Consider the following 19,790-nt stretch of genomic DNA (forward strand, 5'->3'; position numbering starts at 1 on the left):
ATCCCATTGTTTATTTTTCAAAGCAATTATCACCCCATATGCAGGCACAATCCGCTTACTAAGTGTGCTCTTTGCCATCACCTAGGCTGTTGCTAAATTTCGCCATTACTTATTCGGTCACCCATTTGTGATTCGAACTGATCAAGAAGGCTTAAAACACTTGGATCAATAGGTTCTACAAACGCCTGAATAGGAGTTATATCTCCCAAAACTCTTAGGGTACAAATACACAATTAAGCACAGACCAGGCAAGACGAATCTTGCATCAGATGCCCTGTCATGTGTGACTTATATGGCTTTATATCAGGTGCACTCTTTGTTATTTGAAGAAATCATTGAGGCTGTCTGAAAATTAGAGCAATTGCATATACTCCGCAGTAAGTTGTTTGAGATCCTTGCTTGTTACCTGATTACTACGTGCGGGATGATATTCCCTACTTTCATAAACAAGTTGTGGTTTCTTCTGAGCATGCAACACTGCTGTAACATTTATCGAGAGAATTTCAAGCTTCCATCATTGGGGGCCATGCAAAGGCACTTAAAACTTTTCATCTACTAGCTACCAATGTCTATTGGCCGACTATGCGGCGGTATGTGCAACATTTCATCAAGCATTGTTTAGTTTGCCAAAGAGCCAAGGCGACACAAAATGCACCAGTTGGGTTATTATGCCCACTTCCCATTCCTTCTCAAATTTGGATTTCAGTTGCCATGGATTTCATTACGGTACCACCCCTACCCGTACTTATTCTATGATTATGGTCATGATTGATCGATTATCGAAGTATGCCCATTTTGCCCCTCTACATGCCAATTACACCAGTCATCAAGAGGCATAGGTATTTCTACAGCATGTGGTTCGACTCCATGGCATGCCTCGTTTAGTAGTTTCTAACCATAATAAGGTATTCGCAGGTTCTTTCTAGAAGAATTTGTGTAAGTTGCAGGGCATACAAATTCAAATGAGTTCGACGTATCACCCTAAAACTAATGGTCAATCAGAAGCTCTTAACTGCTGCCTTAAAATGTACCTCAAGTGTTTTGTACATGATTGTCCTCGCCGTTGGCTTGACTATCTTCCTTGGGCTGAATTCAATTACAACACCTCATTTCATTCTGCTATTGGCATGACCCCATTTAAGGTGGTGTACGAGCATGAACCTCCCCTATTGATATGAGATTCTATCTCAGTGATACTAATTCCGAGCTTCACTCTCAGTTGTGTGAACGAGATGCGCTGTTGACTCTTTTGAAACATAATCTACAACAATTTCAAGATCGCATCAAGTGTTATGCCGATCGTCATCATCGACCTGAAACATTTCAAGTTGGCGATCTTGTTTTTGTCAAGCTCAAGCCATACCGGCAACATTCTGTTGCTCTTCGTCATTCTCAAAAGCTTGGGTTCAAATATTTTGGACCCTTCAAAGTTTTACAGTGGATTGGTGAGGTCGCGTATCGTTTGGCGTTACCATCACATGCCCATAGCCATCCCATCTTTCATATCTCCTTGCTGAAACAATGTTATGGCTCATCTAATGTTGCATATGTGCCTTTGCCTTTGCTATCCAATGTGGAAGGACCCATTATTCAACCCTTGGAAGTTCTCCAGGTTCGTCAGATTTGCCATGGCGATTTTTGGGACACTAAGGCACTGATACATTGGGATGGATTACTTGCTCCCACATGGGAAGATGTTGACGCACTCATTCATTAATTTCCTTCTTTCGCCCTTGAGGACAAGCTTGCTGTCACAGATGAGAGCATTGAGACGTATACATGTCCAGTTGGTGACTCAGTTGCTAACTTGGAGTCCACGAAGGCTCAGGTTCAAGTGGAAAAACCAGCTGGCTTTGAGGGACAGAACACATTGCGCAGGAGTTCTCACGCTAGAAGGTTCACGTGGAAGTTACAAGAGACTCACCGTGGATAGAGGAAAGTTATAAAAAGCTGGACACCAGGAGTGGGTGGTTATGGAAAATGTGGATCGCCTTTCCTTCTTTATTTCTCTCTGTCTCTATAACTTTCCCACTCTTTCTAGAATTTCTCCCTCAGTTGTTTTCTCGATTTTGCTTGAATTTGTCCCTTGAACAGGTGATTGAATAATACAGGAATTTTATTTCCAACTTGTGTGTTATTCTACGTGATTTACATTTTAGATTGTGACACCTAGATAGTTAGATTGATTTAACCATCACGCAATACAAAAGTGATCCGGTTTAACTTATCAACCCCTAATGAAGATTGGCTTTTATTGGATCGTTTTGAACCAATTGATGGGTTTAAACTTAAAATTAACTTGAAAAACATAATAATTGGATCGTTTTTTTCTTTTTACTTTAGTTTTAGTAATAAATTTTTTATTCAATCTATGAAGATGAATATTAACTTTCTTCTGAATTGTTGCAGTAAAATTTTGATTATATAATTTGCTTATTAGCATTAAATGAATTAAATTTTTTAGAAAATTGAAAACTCATTGGCTAAGGCAATAAATAAGGTGAATAAAAATATATGCATGAAAAAGTGAAGAAATTAAAATGTAATATGTTATGAATGAATTACTCTGAACAGGGAATAAGACATTGTTGGTACTTTAAATGTTTTGCGTGTTAGTGTGTCTGTCTGCATGCGTATATATTTTTATGTAATTGTTATGTCATTGGTTTGATTGTCAATTTAACTGATTGAATATTCATGAGAATCATGACTTGTTGATATTTCCGGTTTGTCATTTCGTCCTGTTTTTAAACATTAGTTAAGATATCTATTGCTTCGATTGGGGTGCATGTTTTAGGATTTTCTTTGGATTTATATATATACTTTTGCAACTGCTAAGTTCATTGGCGATTCTTTGGGATTTTTCATTCACTTTGATGACTAACAGTCCTTTTGAATCTTTTGGATAAGGCAAAAAATTGAAATAAAAATATCATTTGATTTGTTGGTCCTAAAAAAAGAAATTAGTAAAGTTTTTAAGGTTATAAGTTTGTATTAATGAAGATACTCTTCGTGTGAGCAGCCAGTGTCTTATTTCTTTTGCTTCTCTTGCTTTTCTACTTCCTTTCTTTCTTCAATATGAAAGATTGCTTTGCCTTTGCTTAAATTAATGTTTTAAAAATCAAACTTAATCATTTAGTTCAACCAGTTGAACTATAAATCGGTCACTAATCTGGTTCAATTGGTGGCAAAAAACCACAAAATAGTGAACGTTGAAAAATTGATTAACTGGTTAGTGTGAATTGGAAAAACTGACCAGTTGACAGGTTCAAGTGGTTAACACCCAATTGGAAAAAAAAACAAAGAAAACAAAGGAAGAAAAATCACCTACACGCATCCAAACCACATCCTTCTTTATTCTGTTGTTCTCCAAAAAAAATCTGAATCTATCTTTACCCTGTTTTCCATTTGCTTCTCTCTTCTCTTCTTCAATTATTCTTCAATCTTTATTTTGCTTCAGCTTGTTCTTTTCATCCACGTCGTTAGTTTGCAACTTTGCATCAGCTTCTCTTGCGGTTGTTGTTCGTGGTTCTTTGCATCAGGTTCCCGCGGCCACCAGCGAAGAAAAATAAAGGAAACAGAGGAGAAAGAACAATGTTAAAATGAAGAGGACGAAAGAGGGAAAAACAGAAATGCTGCCTAAATCCTTGCGTGTGATTAGCTTTTTTTTTTTTTTTTAACGTTGACTGCGACAAGGATTGTCAATTTTCAGAACTTTTGGAAGGAGGGAAACTCTTTTTTATGTTATATATACTATAATATAATTACATTTTTTAGTAATCTTATTTCTAATTAATTTTATTTTTGCCAACTAATTAAAAATGCATTTTTGTATTTTATTTTTATTTATAATAGGTAATATATAATTAATACATATATATATATATATATATTATAAATGGTTGTATCAAAATTAAACTATAGTTGAATCAATAAATTGTAAATCCGTCCCTTAATTAGTTCAGTGATTGATATAATTTTTCAAACTTTAGTTTCAACTACCAACGTCTAGGTCACAATTGTTGTTTGCATTATGCAACTTTTTATATTTAACATCTTCGATGGCAAATTTGTGGCTTTTTAGGAAATATTCGGAGCATTCTATTAGAGGTTCATATGATTGGAAGCATCTAACATATGAAGTGAAAGATGCTCTATTCAGACAAATTTGGACAGTTCTAATTTAATATTTTAATTTTATATTTATTAAAATAAAAAATTTAATAAATATGATCACCGATTTGAACAGTTTTAATATAAATTGTCCAAGTTTAATGTTAAATTTTTTTATAATTTTTATAAACTGTCTATTTAGATATACTTTAAAAAATACAGATTTAATATTAAAGTTTTTATAATTTTTATAAATTTTAATTTTAAATTCAAACCATTCATATTTAACCTTAACTGTCCAGCCTGGTAATTAGAATATTAAACTTAAATTGTTCAGATTATTTAATAGATTTATTAAAAAATTATAAATATTGACTATTTATATTAAACTTGAAATGTTCAGACTGATGATCAGATTTATTAAAAATTTTATAAATTTTTATTTTACTAAATATAAAATTAAAATTAACATTAAAACATTAAATTTGGACCATTTAAATTTTATTTAGACAGTTCAGCTTTTTGTCAAAATGAAATGGAGGTGCAAAGCCAAGTTCGTTCTTCTCATGCGTGTTCCGACAAAGGCTCTACTAATTCCTTTATATGGATTCTATCCAGGGAAAATAACATCCAAAAACTACTGTACAATATTTATATCCCAAAAGAATTAAATAATTTAATAATATTACTGCAGCCTTTTGATCTTTCAGACATATTAATTTCATAGGTGAAAAGACCAAAATGCCCTCATAGTTAAAAAAATAAAAATAAAAAAGAAACCCCCATTGTCGCTGAAAGCAACGTCGTCGAAGCCCCTGTTACTAGCAGGGTCGCCGACGATATTTTATTTCAGAATTGAAGTTTTTAGGTGGCCAAGAATGGGTTTAATCCCATGACCCTTGATTACTTAAAAAGCTAAGCTTTTTAATATATATATATATATGGCAAAAAAAATTATAAGTAGTAAACTAAGTACAAAATTACTTCTATGTAATAACCTAATGTGTGTTGTTAATTTCTGAATAGAACTTATTATTTTATAAATGTTACTTGTTAATCTGATATAGATAATTATGAATTTTACTAAGATCCCAGTAGTCACTACGCATGCTTATGTTAATTTGTCAGCCTAAGAAGCACTAACATGAGAACATGTATAGGATACAATACAATATGATACATGTGGATATGACAATGTTCAAAATTTTAGGATACATGTATGATAATATATATAATATATAATTCACTATTTTATAATATAAGCATAGGTGTCTTGTTTTTTAAAGGAAAAACACAAATTTTAGTTTCTATAAATTTAACATGTTTTTGGCATAAGTCCTTTGTAATTTTTTTAATTACTTTAGATCCTTCTAATCTATCTTCTATACAATATTAATCCATCTACTTTTAGATATGAGCTCAAAAGGATGATAAGATAGCATTAACAGTATTAAATTTTTTAACCTATCACTGACGTCATTAATGTTGAAGGTAAAAAAAAAAAAGGAAGCATCTAGGTCTTAAATGGCAAAGGGAACATGTGCACTGACCCCATTTAGTCAAAGGAAATTGGCATGTTAGTCCAAGGAAAAATGCCTGACCCCACTTACTCGGATAATAGGATACACTGTCAAACATCATCCTCCAAGGTATTAGTGACATGTCAAAATATTTAACAATATTAGTACCACCTCATCACCCTTTTGAACATATTTAAAAGTAAAGGATTAATATTGTTAACCGGATGAATTAGAGGGGCTTGAAACAACCACAAAAAATTACAAAGACATATACCAAAATATATTAAAACTATAAAGATTGAATATTGTGTCATCCTCTTTTTAGATAAGTATTTCTACAGTAACATAAAGATATTTGTAATAATCAACAGAAATATTAAGTTTTTTTTTAGTTTTTACATAACACGTAAATAATTTATTTTAAAAAAATAATAATGCAAATATAAGAATATACAATATGTATATTGAAGTATAACAAATGTAGCGTATCATATATGTATATGATACAAATGGTTTACTTTTTGGAAGTATCGGTGTTTTATAAAATCACCACAGGAAGAGAACACTTGTCAACTACTATATCAATGGCTCTCATGGCATCAAACAATGTTATTATGTGCTTTATGATGAGAAGTAGTTCATGGATTTTGCAGGGTTTATTTCAGAGAACTTCACCATCTACCATGATGACACACTGTACCTCTAAGCTTTCATGCAGTGCTGCATATACTTAACGTTTCTATATTTCATGTTTTCTATGTCTTAGGAAATGTCTCGAGATTTTGGTTTCATGATGATGCTGCTGCTTTTGAATTCCTTACCAATGTTGCTTCTGAGTTTTTGCTGCTAAATATCAAGATGCTAAATAAAATTAGCGACCGAAGGCTATACTTATACCCTGCACTGGCCAAGTTGATTTGTTATCCACATGTTTATGAGTTGCATTTTGAAGCTGTTGCAAATTCGTGAACCATGAAGTTTTAAGTCATTGCCGTTTGCGTTCATTTCATTTAATGGTTTTTTATTTGATTATATTAGATTTAAATATTTTTGTTTGTTATTTTTTCAGTTTGGTTTCTCTTTGGTCCACTTTTGTTGTATGGCCATTACATAATCCACATGCTTTGCATATTGGGCTCATTATATTATGACTATTGGCCCAGTTTTTATATTGGGCCATTTGTTTCTTTCACCTTGCTGTCGTTTGCTTTTGTGTGTGTGTTGGCCCAAAGAAATCTGCTTCGTTTCTTTAGGTTTTGGGCGTAATCGTTTTATTTTAATAATATTTGTTCTTTTCTCAATAATATATAACTTCCGTCCCCAAAAAAATAAAAATAAAAATAACAACATAAAACTATTAAACATACCAACAAACTGAGAGTTAATTACATTGGCTCAAGGTCAATCGATAATGAGACTTTTACCATTTGAATGTTCCTCGCAATGTAGGAGCAAGTGTGTTAAAAGCTAAAAGTTAAAAAAAAAAAAGAAAAATAAAAATAAAAAAATTCTCACAGAAGAAAAATAAAAAATTCTCATAGATTCTTATTAATCATGAAGAAACTCACAAAAGATCATCAGGCCAAGAAAAGTAGAAAACACATCAGAAGGAAGAGAAAACTTATTTTATTTTAATTCTCAAAAACATTGATCGGCAATTCAAGTTTTGAATATTTGAATTAATCACAATAATTGCTTCTTATAGGACATTTGTTGTTGTTGTTGTTGGTGGATTATACTTGCTCTAGTCTATAATGTAGGGTACTTCAAACATACGTCATGTATGTTAAGAAACTTTAATTGTGACAAAGCGAGTCGTTGTTGCCAAACTATAGAAAGAAAATTAATCTAATCTATGTCAAGAGTCTCATGAATTAATATTTGTCCGAACACTTCATTTGTTAATTAGATCAAATGTAAGTACAAATATAATTACGTTAGTAATCTTTTACTGTGTGCCATGCAATTAATTCAATGAAGTATGTCATTGACCAACACATGGGATGTGTCCGCATCACAACCAAAGCAAACAACCTTAAAATCATTACTCTTTACAATCAAAAACCGTGAGACTTCAGAAACATACCGGTAGTACATATGTTTCTTGCATTGGAATGTCTATATGGTGTACAGAGTTAATTACTCGAAATCTGTCTTTGTGTTCGCAGCAAGTGCATAAGAAGAATAGAGGGAAAATGTTCTGTTCTCTTGATAGAAAATATTGCACACAAGGACTTAATTAGGCATTAATAATGTCAATATAAGCCCTTATTCTATAAAGTTGGCTTATATTTGAGTTGGAGCCATAAAAAATAGATTGCTAAACCTAACAAAAACTAAATCCTACTGACAAGGCAATGACACTTCGTCATTCCTAGTCATAAAGGGTGTAGGATGCCATGTATATTTTCAAGCAGTTGGAATTGTTGGATTCTGAAGAATGAATATCTATCATGTAAGTTATTATAACAAGACATATAGTAGTCTATTTCTTGGGGTGCTAGGGGACAAATATCATTGTGATGAGCAGCCCATGTAACCTCCATTAGAAATTAGGATTTTACACTAATGAAAAATTATGGATTATGTGGCTTTGAATATCAATTGAGGTTGAATTAAATTAATGTATATACAATCTAATCAATAAGCCACTAATTAAATATGCGTGTGTCTCCAATCATCATCTGAAATTTAGATAATCAAGTTAAATTTCAATAATTTTATTTGATTGATTTGAAATCTCTTTACTTGATTGCAAATTTTATTATTATTCAAAATCATTTATGTAGAATTTTTTTATGAAATGAACTTAAAATCATGGAAAAATTATTTATTTCGTCTTTATAGTGTTAACTCAATTATAACTTGGTCTTTGAATTTTGACTCATTGCAACTTAATCCTTATAATTTTAGCTTCATTGTAATTCAATCTATAAATTTTAAAAATTAAAATTATGTTGACATTTAGAGACTAATTTTAAATTGCTAAAAATTATAATTTGAAAAAGATTATAAAGATTTAATCTTTCTAATTTTATTTTCTAAAATATAAGTACTAATATTTTAAATGATTAAAATTATAGGAATTAAATTGCATTGAGTTAATGTTTATGAATTAAGTTACAATCAAATCAAAATTTTAAAGATTGAGTTATGAGTTAACATTTATGGATTGAATTATAATTGAGTTAAGGTTATAATAACCAAATAATTAAATTTTCATTGAATCATCCATGTTTGTAATTGATTTAGAAAAAACTAATTTGCAACTCTTTATAATTTTTCTTAATTTTAAATTGGGTCATTTTAGTTTATTTTATTTAAATGGAGCCCTTATAGTTTGACGGGTTAAGTTATAGATAGATGTTAAAATCCCTAAATTTTTTCTTAAAAAATGAAATTAAGTTCTTTAATATTTTTATAAAAAAATTATATAATTATAGAATTAATTATATAATTTTTACTAATTTTTATAACGTAAAACTAATTTACACACAAATGAACACATTCAAAAATGAAACTTATTTCTAAACTTTGCAATGATATCCTTTAGAAAAGTAGAATAAAAATACTAAAACCAGAAACTAAAAAAATAAATTATATTAATTAATTTTTAAAATTTCATATATACACAAACACTCTTTACGGTTTGAAGAGAAAATAACATCATAAAGATCAATTGTGAATGATTAAATTTCAAAAATCAAATTGATAATTGAAATAAATTTGATGGACTAAAAGTTTTATTATTATTTATATATTTAATGATCTCCATTAAAATATTATTTATTAAGCCATAAATATCTTTGCTTTTTTTTTTGAAATGCCACAATAATATTAATTAACACTTTGTCTATGACATAAGTCTTCTTAATTGGATTTACTAGAACATAATACATAACTATTGAAAAATTTACCATGCAAACAATTTCACCATAATTAATAAGATGAATAAAAATTTACTAGAGCCAAGTTTAATTTTGTTGGCCAGAAAAGTGTTATTGTTTCTTAAGTATTGGAGGAAAGAATGGGAATACTTAGAAAGGAAAAAAAAAAAAAGATCTGATGAAAATACCATCGATTAAAGAAATAAAAATAAAATCTCTATTTTAGTATAAGAAATTGATTGATGATTGCACATTTACTCTAGTATCAGATCTTTTATGGAAAGATATAATATCGCAACGGTTAAAATTATTATACTTATCATTTTATGAATTATAATTTTTAATTTTATGAATTAAATTATCCATCATAATGTGTACCCCCTTATCCCTCAAATGTCAACAAAGAGAATAAAAGATATTAATCTTTTCTTGGTAAAAAAAAAAACTATTAAACTTTTTGAAGGTTAAAGTTATTAATTTACACACATCACAAAGAATATGAATATATCGTTGAGGCTAATTTTGGTGCTAGTTTACCGCGAAAGCATGACAGACACACGACACCACCACTGCGCCCCAACGCGCAAATGTGCAGTTACGACATCAGCTACTTAAAGCAAATCCAATTCCAGATCTTGCGTAATCTTCCCCACAATCACAGCAGTAATTTCATTCATATTTTGGCCCCACAAAAAATAAAATAATATTAATAATCCATGCGTGTTCATAATTCTTTAAAATAAAAAAAATCCAATCTTTTCTTTCTTTCCTGGGAAAAATCCAAGTGATTCCAGATGCGAAGAGCTCTGAGAAAATAACAGAAGTTGAATTCTTCACCAACTTCGTCGTTACGTTATAGTTGTTTTCATTCAGGGGCGGTCCTTGCGAAGTTCCAATCACTCTCTCTCTCTCTCCCCACACTGTGTCACGCTGAAATTCCCAAACCCATAGCATAGCAATACACAAAGTCAGAAGATTAGTCGGGGAAACCCACAGTATTCTCTACTCAGTGAGGTGGTGCGGTAAGCCAAAAAGGTGCTCGTTGATTTCAGCGTTTTGCTTTTATTGCTTCTCAATTCTCACCCTTTTAATACGGCGATTCCTTTCCTTTTTTTCCCCTTAAATCATTTCATCTGACACTCTAAATTATAGCATTGTCCGGAATCCATCTCACGGTCTGTTCTGTTTACGGCGTTCGTTTTAATTTCCTTTTGCTCGCCGCCTTTTACTTTATTTATTTTCATAATTTCGTTGATTGACTTTCAAAGTATTGGAATTTTCAATCATATAGCATGGAGGCGTCTTCTTTTGTCATTAAGGGAAACACTCTGAGGGTTCAGAAGCCGAGAGAGTTTAGGAGTGGAGCTACTGTGAGGCCGAGAATCGCATGCATGTCGAATAGGAGGAATTGCTTCGGTTTAGGGGTTGGTCCGTTCAATATGGAAGCAGAACTAACAAGCACAAGAGTGGGTGGCCGAAGCATCTTTGGCTCATCGGCGAAACCCAGATTCATCAGGGTTCAAGCTTTCGGTTTGTCTGCTTCTGCTTTCTATACTGTGTTTAGTTTACTATCTAATATTACTTTTGGTTTCTGTAATTTGTAAATTACAATTGTCTGAGTCACCCGTCATGTTACACAATCAACTATGTTGACCATAAATGAATTGGTAGTATTTCAAAAGTGGAGCTAGTATATGCCTAATTAGATCCGTAGTGTCTTGTCACAGAGTTGTTGTATTCTGTGCCTGATATTCTTGTCAATGCTCGTGCTTCTTATGGCCATGTTTAGTTTGTTTGATGCCCTGTTTGGCTTGGCAGATCTGCTTATTCAATCTTTAATTTCTGCACTTACGGTTTGTACTGTTGTGGTTGTCAAGTACGATAGTACAATCTGTTGCCTGATTTTTCAACAAAAATGTTTAATTAAAAATGACTGAAGAATTTCCTAGTTAATTCGAATACCTCTTGGCTTTGTGATATGTTTTAGCATAATGTAGATCATGCTTGTTGAGGTACTGGTGTTCTGCCCATATACTACTGACAATCAAGTTGATGTATGAATGATTATTGTAAGTTGAAAATTAGTGTCTGCAAATTCACCATTTAAGAATAATGAACTCTTCGCAAATCATTGTTAGGATCTGTAGTATTCTTTCATTGCAGTTATTATTATTATTATTATTTTTTGATCTCTGACTGGAAATCTTAATTTATCTTCACAATACCTATGTTGTAAATTCACTTATATTATTCATAAATCTGCTGGTGAAGTCATACATGCATTGATACTGAAACCTGCCTTTGATACCAGTAATTGCCTATATTTGTGTTATATGTCAAAATAATTTTTGTCACTTCAATTTATAAACGTTGCTTTTAGTACTGCTGCTATATCACTTATTTACATGCTCTTACAGCAGCAAGTAAAATTGAGTTGCAGATGGAGATATTGAGGATGTTGTTACTAATCCTCAGGGAAAATCTACTGGGACTGTTTTACCTTATGTTGGGGTTGCTTGTCTTGGAGCCATTTTGTTTGGTTACCATCTTGGGTATGAATATCCTCTTATTAACTAGCATGACTTGGATGTATGTATATGTATGATCATGTTTACCCTTCAACCAAGTATTAAATGACACGTGCCACTGTTAGATGTGTTAAGTTACTGGCTGCACAATTTATTGGCGTCTTATGTGTAGTTATCCCTGTTACGCTACAGATTTCCATGGAATAGTACCCCATATTTGGGAAAATTCTGATGATGATCGTTTTGGTGTAGGGTGGTAAATGGTGCCCTCGAGTACCTAGCCAAGGATCTTGGCATCGCTGAAAACACTGCATTACAAGGTAGAAGACTTGATGCTTATATTTTAATACAAAGGGATTTGAATTCATTGCATTGACCAAATAACCAAAAATAACAAGAAGTAAATTGATGCTTATATTTTCACTCCCATCAAACTTTTGTCTTGCATTGTTTGTCACAAAGCAAATTTTTGGCACACTGTTAACTGTTATATACTATTGCTGATGCTGTCTGTATTGATATTACTGCAATGTTGAACAAAACATTTCTAAGCTTTATGGCTTGAGCTGAAATTATTTATTCCCTTATTGCTTGCTTCTAGATCTATGTTTCTTATCTATTTTTTCTTCCCGCAAAAGTCCTGTTCTATTGGAATATGATCCATCTGTTGTTCTCTCTTGATTTTCTTGAGTGTAAATTCTATGAGTAGGATGGATTGTCAGCACATCACTCGCTGGTGCCACTGTTGGATCGTTTACGGGTGGAACTTTGGCTGACAAATTTGGCAGAACTAGGACATTTCAGTTAGATGCAATCCCTCTAACAATTGGAGCATTTCTTTGGTCTGTCAACTGTCCTTTGGTAGAAAATTTGATTATTAATATATTTATAAAAAATTGATTCTTTGAACTATGATGTATTTATAGTGCTACGGCCCAGAGTGTTCAGACAATGATCATTGGCCGCTTGCTTGCTGGTATAGGAATTGGTGTTACTTCTGCTATTGTACCACTATACATATCTGAGGTGGTGCCTTTATAAATTATTGTGACCTTTTATAATTGTGGTCATGTTTGCATATTCTTTATTGACCCTGTGGTTTCACGTTCTAATGGCAGATTTCTCCTACTGAAATCCGTGGTGCACTTGGATCTGTTAATCAACTTTTTATATGCATTGGGATTCTTGTAGCACTGGTGGCTGGATTGCCTCTTGCTGGAAATCCCATCTGGTATTCAGCTATTGCATCCATTCATCTTGTCAGCTGCTTATTTCTTCCAATAAGTGATGTGTATTTTTCCTGTATGATTCTGATATTACTCTGCAAGATTAAAGGACTTAAATGTAATTAAAATTTGTTATGAAAAGACAAAACTGCCCCTCATATGCATACATATATTCTTCCAACAACAGCTTCCCATTCAAAAAAAAAAAAAAAAGGATCTCATTTCTATTTTAACAACAATCAATTCCCTTATTAACAACTACAAAAAATTAACTTGCTGGTGGAAAGGAACAAGTGTTGTGATTTGGTGAATAAATCCCTATTTGAAAAAAAAAAATCTCATTTCCATTTTAACAACAATCAATTCCCTTATTAACAACTCTAAAAAATTAATTTGGTAATGGAAAGGAACAAGTGTTGTGATTTGGTAAATGAGTCCTCAATTAAGAAAAACAAGTCTCATTTCCATTATAATAACAATCAATTACTTCATTAACAATTACAAAATATTAATTTGGTAGGGGAATTGCTGTAATCTAATGAACAAGTTTCAATTTGAGAAAAACAAGTCTCATTTCCTTTTTAATAACAATCAATTCCCCTATCACAACAAATATACATCAGGGGTAGTTTTGTCTTTTCACAACAAATTTTAATTGCGTTTAGGTCTTTTGGTCCTACAGAATAATATCAGAATCATTTGGTCTTGCAGTGTAATTAATTGTCTCCAGTGGTCCTTGATTGTAATTTTCCCATTAAGTTATACAACTTTAAGTTTTACAATAGTTTGAAGTATTTGTGAAGCAATATGCCCATAAAATGTGTAAAATGATAAATCTAAACTTTAGTAGAGTTATGACTTGATACTTGTACATCTCAAAGGCTGTTAACATTATGACTCCCGTTACAAGCCTTGATTGCAATAGATTGTGAACAGCTGTAGTCCTGTGCACATCTTTCTTTTCTTTTTCTAGATAAAAGACTCTAGACACTTCAGTTGTTGTAACATCTAGATGGTCTTAAATATTTATTTCTGCTTGGGGGGTCTAGAATCCTTTTCCTGTTTTACAACTTATTGGCTCTTTTGTAGTGGAGAATGTAAGAGACTTGCATTCTGCCTTCCAGGATGAATAGATTGTGGGTTTCCTAGGTTGACCTTCCATGAATTTTTTTTTTTTTTTGGTAAAAACATTTGATTCTGTCAGGTGGAGGACGATGTTTGGCATTGCAGCAGTTCCGTCTATTCTGTTGGCACTAGGAATGGCATTTTGTCCAGAGAGTCCTCGTTGGCTTTTTCAGGTTTTCCTCTTATACTGTGTGGTCTTTTGGTTATCATGGCAATACGTTTACAAGAGGAAAAAATGTATATTGCAAAAATAGCTGTTCATAAGTTGCTATTCCAAAGCCATCTAATAACACTTTCATGCATTCTATTCACAAATCCAACAATGAATTGCAATGTCATATGTTGGCATTCTCTATATACTATATTTTCTTATAGAAGAATTGGGATCTATTTCATCCAAGGCATGTCAAAATTTGGCTCATGGAGATAATCATTGTGGTGTGAGATTTTAATCCTATCCAACAGAACACACATGAACACATGCATGATTGTAATATTTTATGTATTTCCAATCAGTATTATGTGCTATCATTTCTTTTAGGTTTTGTTCTGCCAACAAAATTTCTGAGCAAATTACTTTATTAAATTACAGCAAGGGAAAATTGCTGAATCTGAAAAGGCTATTGAAACACTAAATGGAAAAGAAAGAGTTCCTGTGGTTATGCGGGACTTAACAGCTGGAAGTCAAGGTTCTTCTGAACCTGAAGCAGGATGGTTTGATCTCTTTTCTAGCCGATATTGGAAAGGTATTATTGAAATTTTATGGAAACATGTTATCTTAGGTTTGTACCCTATTATGCACCTAAAACAATCGGCAGCTATAAAAGTTGACAAAATTAGAATTAGTTTCATTTCATGTAAGAGCGCCTTGATTTTTGGTGATGTGAAGTAACCCTGCAATTGGTGTCATCCTACAGCTTCAAGTATATTGATGCCACTAGGAATCTTTAATATCAACATGTCAAATACAGGATCTGAGAGACTGCATGACATCCAAAGTACTAGGGTCAAGATGACAGTGTAAAAAAATGCTTCTCTTGCATGATTATGTGGGATTTATGCAGTGCTAACGTGCTTTAATATATGCCTGCACTTTGAAGGCCATGATCATATTTTTGGCTTGCTTGAAGAATGTTCATATGATTGGCGGTATAATTTAAATTACCATTTTGTTGTTGTGGCAATTTTATCAACTGATAATTTAGGGAAGTCAATTTGATTGTTCCAACCTAGCCAATGCTTCCGATTTGATACTCTGTGGGACCTTTCACTTTTTCTATTCTTTGAGGCCTTCCTCAGTCAGACTTATATATTAACATTAATTTTAACATGATATTCATCTTTAAATATCACTTCTCAACTTTGTGTTGATTTATGCTTTTAATATATGTTGGTGTAACATTTCTGAAATGTCTGTATGCAGTTGTCAGTGTTGGGGCAGCACTTTTCTTGTTCCAACAGTTGGCTGGAATCAATGCCGTGGTATATTATTCAACTTCTGTGTTCCGGAGTGCTGGAATTACATCTGATGTTGCAGCCAGCGCTCTGGTTGGTGCAGCAAATGTTTTTGGTTAGTATTGATTTTTTCAAATAATATGATCAATGTACACGCAATATGATTCTTTTTGTGACAGGTGTTTGATTTTGTTGCAGGCACAGCTGTTGCTTCATCCTTGATGGACAAACAAGGACGTAAAAGTCTTCTTATGACAAGCTTCGGTGGAATGGTAATATGTTAGTTTGGGCAAAAATCTTAGACCGAAAGCAGACGAACAAGATATATTCTATGTTGTATTAGTGCATATTTTGAATTGAAATCTGGGAATCCCCAAATCCCTTTGTTCTCTCTGTTCAAATAAGAGAGACTTAACTGCATACAAGGACCTAAAACATCTAATTATAACTGTAAAATATTATTATCAATCTAATACAGTAGGAGTAATGATATGGACATTTTGACAGGTGAGAAACCACCCTTGTATTCCATCCTGTAACTTGGCCAGAGTTTCAAAAGGTCTATGTAGCAAAATATAAATGGAGCTAGTACCAACTTTCTCAGTTCTCCCACTATGTGTAATGCAGTAAAAGCAGTTTTAGAAAAGGAAACGTGTTCGTTGTACTATGTGCTGATCTGCTTGTCATTCATGAACATTCTATCCCATTCATGTCACATTGATAAGATTCAGATTCGGATGTTAGAATATGAACCAAGAATGCTACTTGGCATGTGATCTCTGGTAAGGGCTTTGGGTGGTTTGTTAGAGGCCTTGGGTTGAAATTTTTGGGCTACCAGGAACGTGAAGACAGGGAATTGACACCAATAAATAACTGTCTGGCTGATTGGGGGTTGGCGTGATGGAAGAGAGAGAAGTAGTGGTTTGAAGCATGAGAGGATGTGTGAAGTGGGATGAGTTTTGGGTACAGAGCTCCTTGAGTTGGATTTGAGGAAGTTGCTTGATGCAGCTGTAATGTGAAGCTTTTAAGCATTGTAAAACTTAATATTTCTCTCTAAACAATTTTCATCAGATAACTATTTTTCCTATATTCAAAGAATTTGCGTGCCGGCCTATGTTTTTATTTGTTCACATTTTTATATTTGTTATTATTTTAGTTCTTATTGCTTTTTTCTGATGATTAGTTACATTTTTAGTCCACAACAACGACAAGTCTTATCTCACTAAGTTACATTTTTGGTCTAATTGATCATATCTTTCTGAGATTTCCAGCATCTTATGTTCGTGTATAGCTAACAGCCCCCCCTTCCTCTCTCTCTCTCTCTCATACCCACCCAGGCTGCTTCTATGTTGCTCCTTTCTCTGTCTTTTACTTGGAAGGTCCTTGCACCGTATTCTGGCACACTTGCTGTCCTTGGAACTGTTCTGTAAGTTACATATTTTTGTCACTAATGATATTTCCTTCTCATTGAAATGCTCAAACCTTGATGATTTTTTTTTTTTTTTTTTTTGCCGGTGGTGTTCATTTCTTTGACTCCATGGTCTGTGAATTTTAAACAGCTATGTCTTGTCCTTCTCTCTCGGTGCTGGTCCTGTGCCTGGTCTTCTTCTACCAGAAATATTTGCTTCTAGAATAAGAGCAAAAGCAGTTGCTTTGTCATTTGGCATGCATTGGGTGAGTGACTTATTTCTAGAATTAAAAAAATTTACCTCTATTATTGCCCTTATATTGCTTTAAAATACTTCCTAGAAGGAGAAAAAAAGTTAAAATTTGCATAAAGTAGCTGATAGGAGAACTAATTGCCACTGTGATTACCACGAATACAAGTTACTGCTTCTGAAAGTTTATAGAAAACAAAGTTAGGGAGGGGGAGTGGGACTCTGCCTAATTAAAAAAAGTGGTGTATGAATTTTAAAGTACTCCCTCCAGTCCTACTTATAAGGTAAGGAGATAAGGATTTTTTTTTTTTTAATATATATTTATAGGTTACATTATTAAATCTTTTTCATAAATTTTCTCTTTTACCCCATAGTAAATGTTGGTGAGAGAAAGTAGTACATTATTAAAATATGTATATTTAATAAGGTTAAGGTTAAAGTTAGAAACTTATTCAATTTTTTGATAGAATTAGTGAGTTTTAGGTTTTTTTTTTTTAATTCTAGTGAAACATGATGAATGTGATTGTGGCAGCATAAATTTTACTCCCACGCTGATTTCATTGCATGCCTGAGAATTTTGCTAGTCATGAAACTGAATTTTCTATCTTATCAGATCTCCAACTTCGCCATTGGCCTCTTTTTCTTGAGTGTCGTGAACAAATTTGGTATCAGCTCTGTATACTTGGGGTTTGGCGCCGTCTGTCTTCTCGCTGTCCTGTACATAGCCGGTAATGTTGTCGAAACGAAGGGTCGATCGCTGGAGGAAATAGAAAGAGCTCTTAATCCATCAATTTAAGAACTTCCCCAGGTTTCCATCCTACCAGAATTTAAATGCTGCACATGGAACTTTTCGGCTACTTCCTTTTACTCTGCAGGATAACCACTGGTCTGTCAAGAGTGATTTACCTGAGGCTAACTCAAGTTTTGCTCGTGCAAATAGCTGAACAATTCCATTGTCAGCTTTGGTGAGCATCTTTGTTCATTGTCACGGTTTTATGTTTTGTAAATATTGGCTAGCGAGAACATTCTCACTTCTATTGGCGGATTCAAATACTGGAATGTCCTGCTACAAAGCTGTGAATTATAATTATGTATGTGTGATTTATCCTTCGTGATAATAATATTTATCTTGAATAAAAGGAGGAGGATATATATGATATAGATGATTGGAAATAACAAAAAAGTTTTTTCTTTTTTGGGTGGGGGTTTAAACTATGACTATATCATTGAACTTTTTGAATGAGTCCTCTCATAGAGAATCTGATATTAACGGGTAGTTCCATAGCACACGCAAACAGTGTGCATGACTTAACTTGGTCAACAAAACACATGAACTTTTGGAACAATTTGGCCCGGAAATGTTGTGAACCAAATAAGCAAACGCTCTTTTTATTGATGGCTGGGAAAGGTGAAGCTTGTTTTGGATCTATAGGCATGGTTGGTCCATTGTGACTTGGATATTATCTGAGCTATTGAACCCACCCACTTAAATAAATACCTCTTGTTTAATGTAGGACTTGGCGTTTCATACTATTAAGTCTTCATCAATTGACGTCATGAAAAACCAACGTAATATTAATTGATGGGCATTTAAATGGGGTGAACTCTATCTAAAAGCTAATTATTGAGATGAGAGAATTATCCCACTCAAATATCTCATGAAGTATCTCATTTTGCTCAATGTTTAACTTGGTATCCCATATTAGTAGATTTCCATCAAAATCTCAACATCTTATTTGAGAAAACGGGGGGTAACACCTAATCCTATAGATATCTTGGTAAGCATTGTGCTAATCTAAAGCACTCCAGCAATAGCAAGACCAGAAAAAGTTTATGCAAAATTCATTGCTATTTACAAGTCAAATAACACGATTTAGGTTAAAATTTCAATACAAATGGAGGACTCATTTGTTTGGATCAAAATACTTCAAGTCTCAGCTCGTTAATCAGTAGACATTTTCTCTGTGGATTGTTAGGTCATATTTGGTATGAATTTGGCAGATGCTGCGAGTAAAAACAGTTAGAATGGTATAATCAATAGTAACATTTTGTTTTTGTTTTTGTTTTTTTTGGGTCAACCAGTAGTAACATCTGCTTTTTTTGGTCAGAAGCAGTGACATCTACTTAGAAGAAAGGACAAAACACAAATTAGTGGAGGAAAACAAGCCACTTGCTAGAAACTGTAGAAGATATTCCTTTTCTTTAATTTTTCACGTCTTTATGTATTTTCCTGGTTTTACTTCTTCCTTGTTGGGTCTAGCTGTCACATGCTTCTCAG

General features: G+C 32.9%; 1 protein-coding gene across 2 annotated transcripts; it reads left to right on the top strand.

Annotated features, from left to right (window-relative positions):
* Nucleotides 1-10,387: 10,387 nt before the first annotated feature.
* Nucleotides 10,388-18,671, top strand: LOC129303118 (plastidic glucose transporter 4). 2 transcript variants are annotated; one of them, XM_054942189.1, is made up of 14 exons: nt 10,388-10,555; nt 10,812-11,050; nt 11,961-12,072; nt 12,301-12,368; nt 12,758-12,890; nt 12,975-13,074; nt 13,167-13,279; nt 14,479-14,572; nt 14,992-15,145; nt 15,823-15,969; nt 16,053-16,126; nt 17,192-17,280; nt 17,414-17,528; nt 18,126-18,671. In XM_054942189.1, exons 2-14 carry the CDS (start codon nt 10,813-10,815, stop codon nt 18,306-18,308), a joined length of 1,620 nt encoding a protein of 539 aa, XP_054798164.1. In that variant the 5' UTR covers nt 10,388-10,555; nt 10,812; the 3' UTR covers nt 18,309-18,671. The 2 variants fall into 2 exon arrangements, with proteins under 2 accessions (XP_054798164.1, XP_054798165.1); XM_054942190.1 differs by lacking the exon at nt 10,388-10,555 and adding an exon at nt 10,622-10,695.
* The last annotated feature ends 1,119 nt before the right edge of the window (nt 18,672-19,790 follow it).

The sequence above is a fragment of the Prosopis cineraria genome, unplaced genomic scaffold, assembly GCF_029017545.1.
Source record: "Prosopis cineraria cultivar Desert tree isolate PC_DT_omini unplaced genomic scaffold, ASM2901754v1 PC1, whole genome shotgun sequence".
Classification (NCBI taxonomy): domain Eukaryota; kingdom Viridiplantae; phylum Streptophyta; class Magnoliopsida; order Fabales; family Fabaceae; genus Prosopis; species Prosopis cineraria.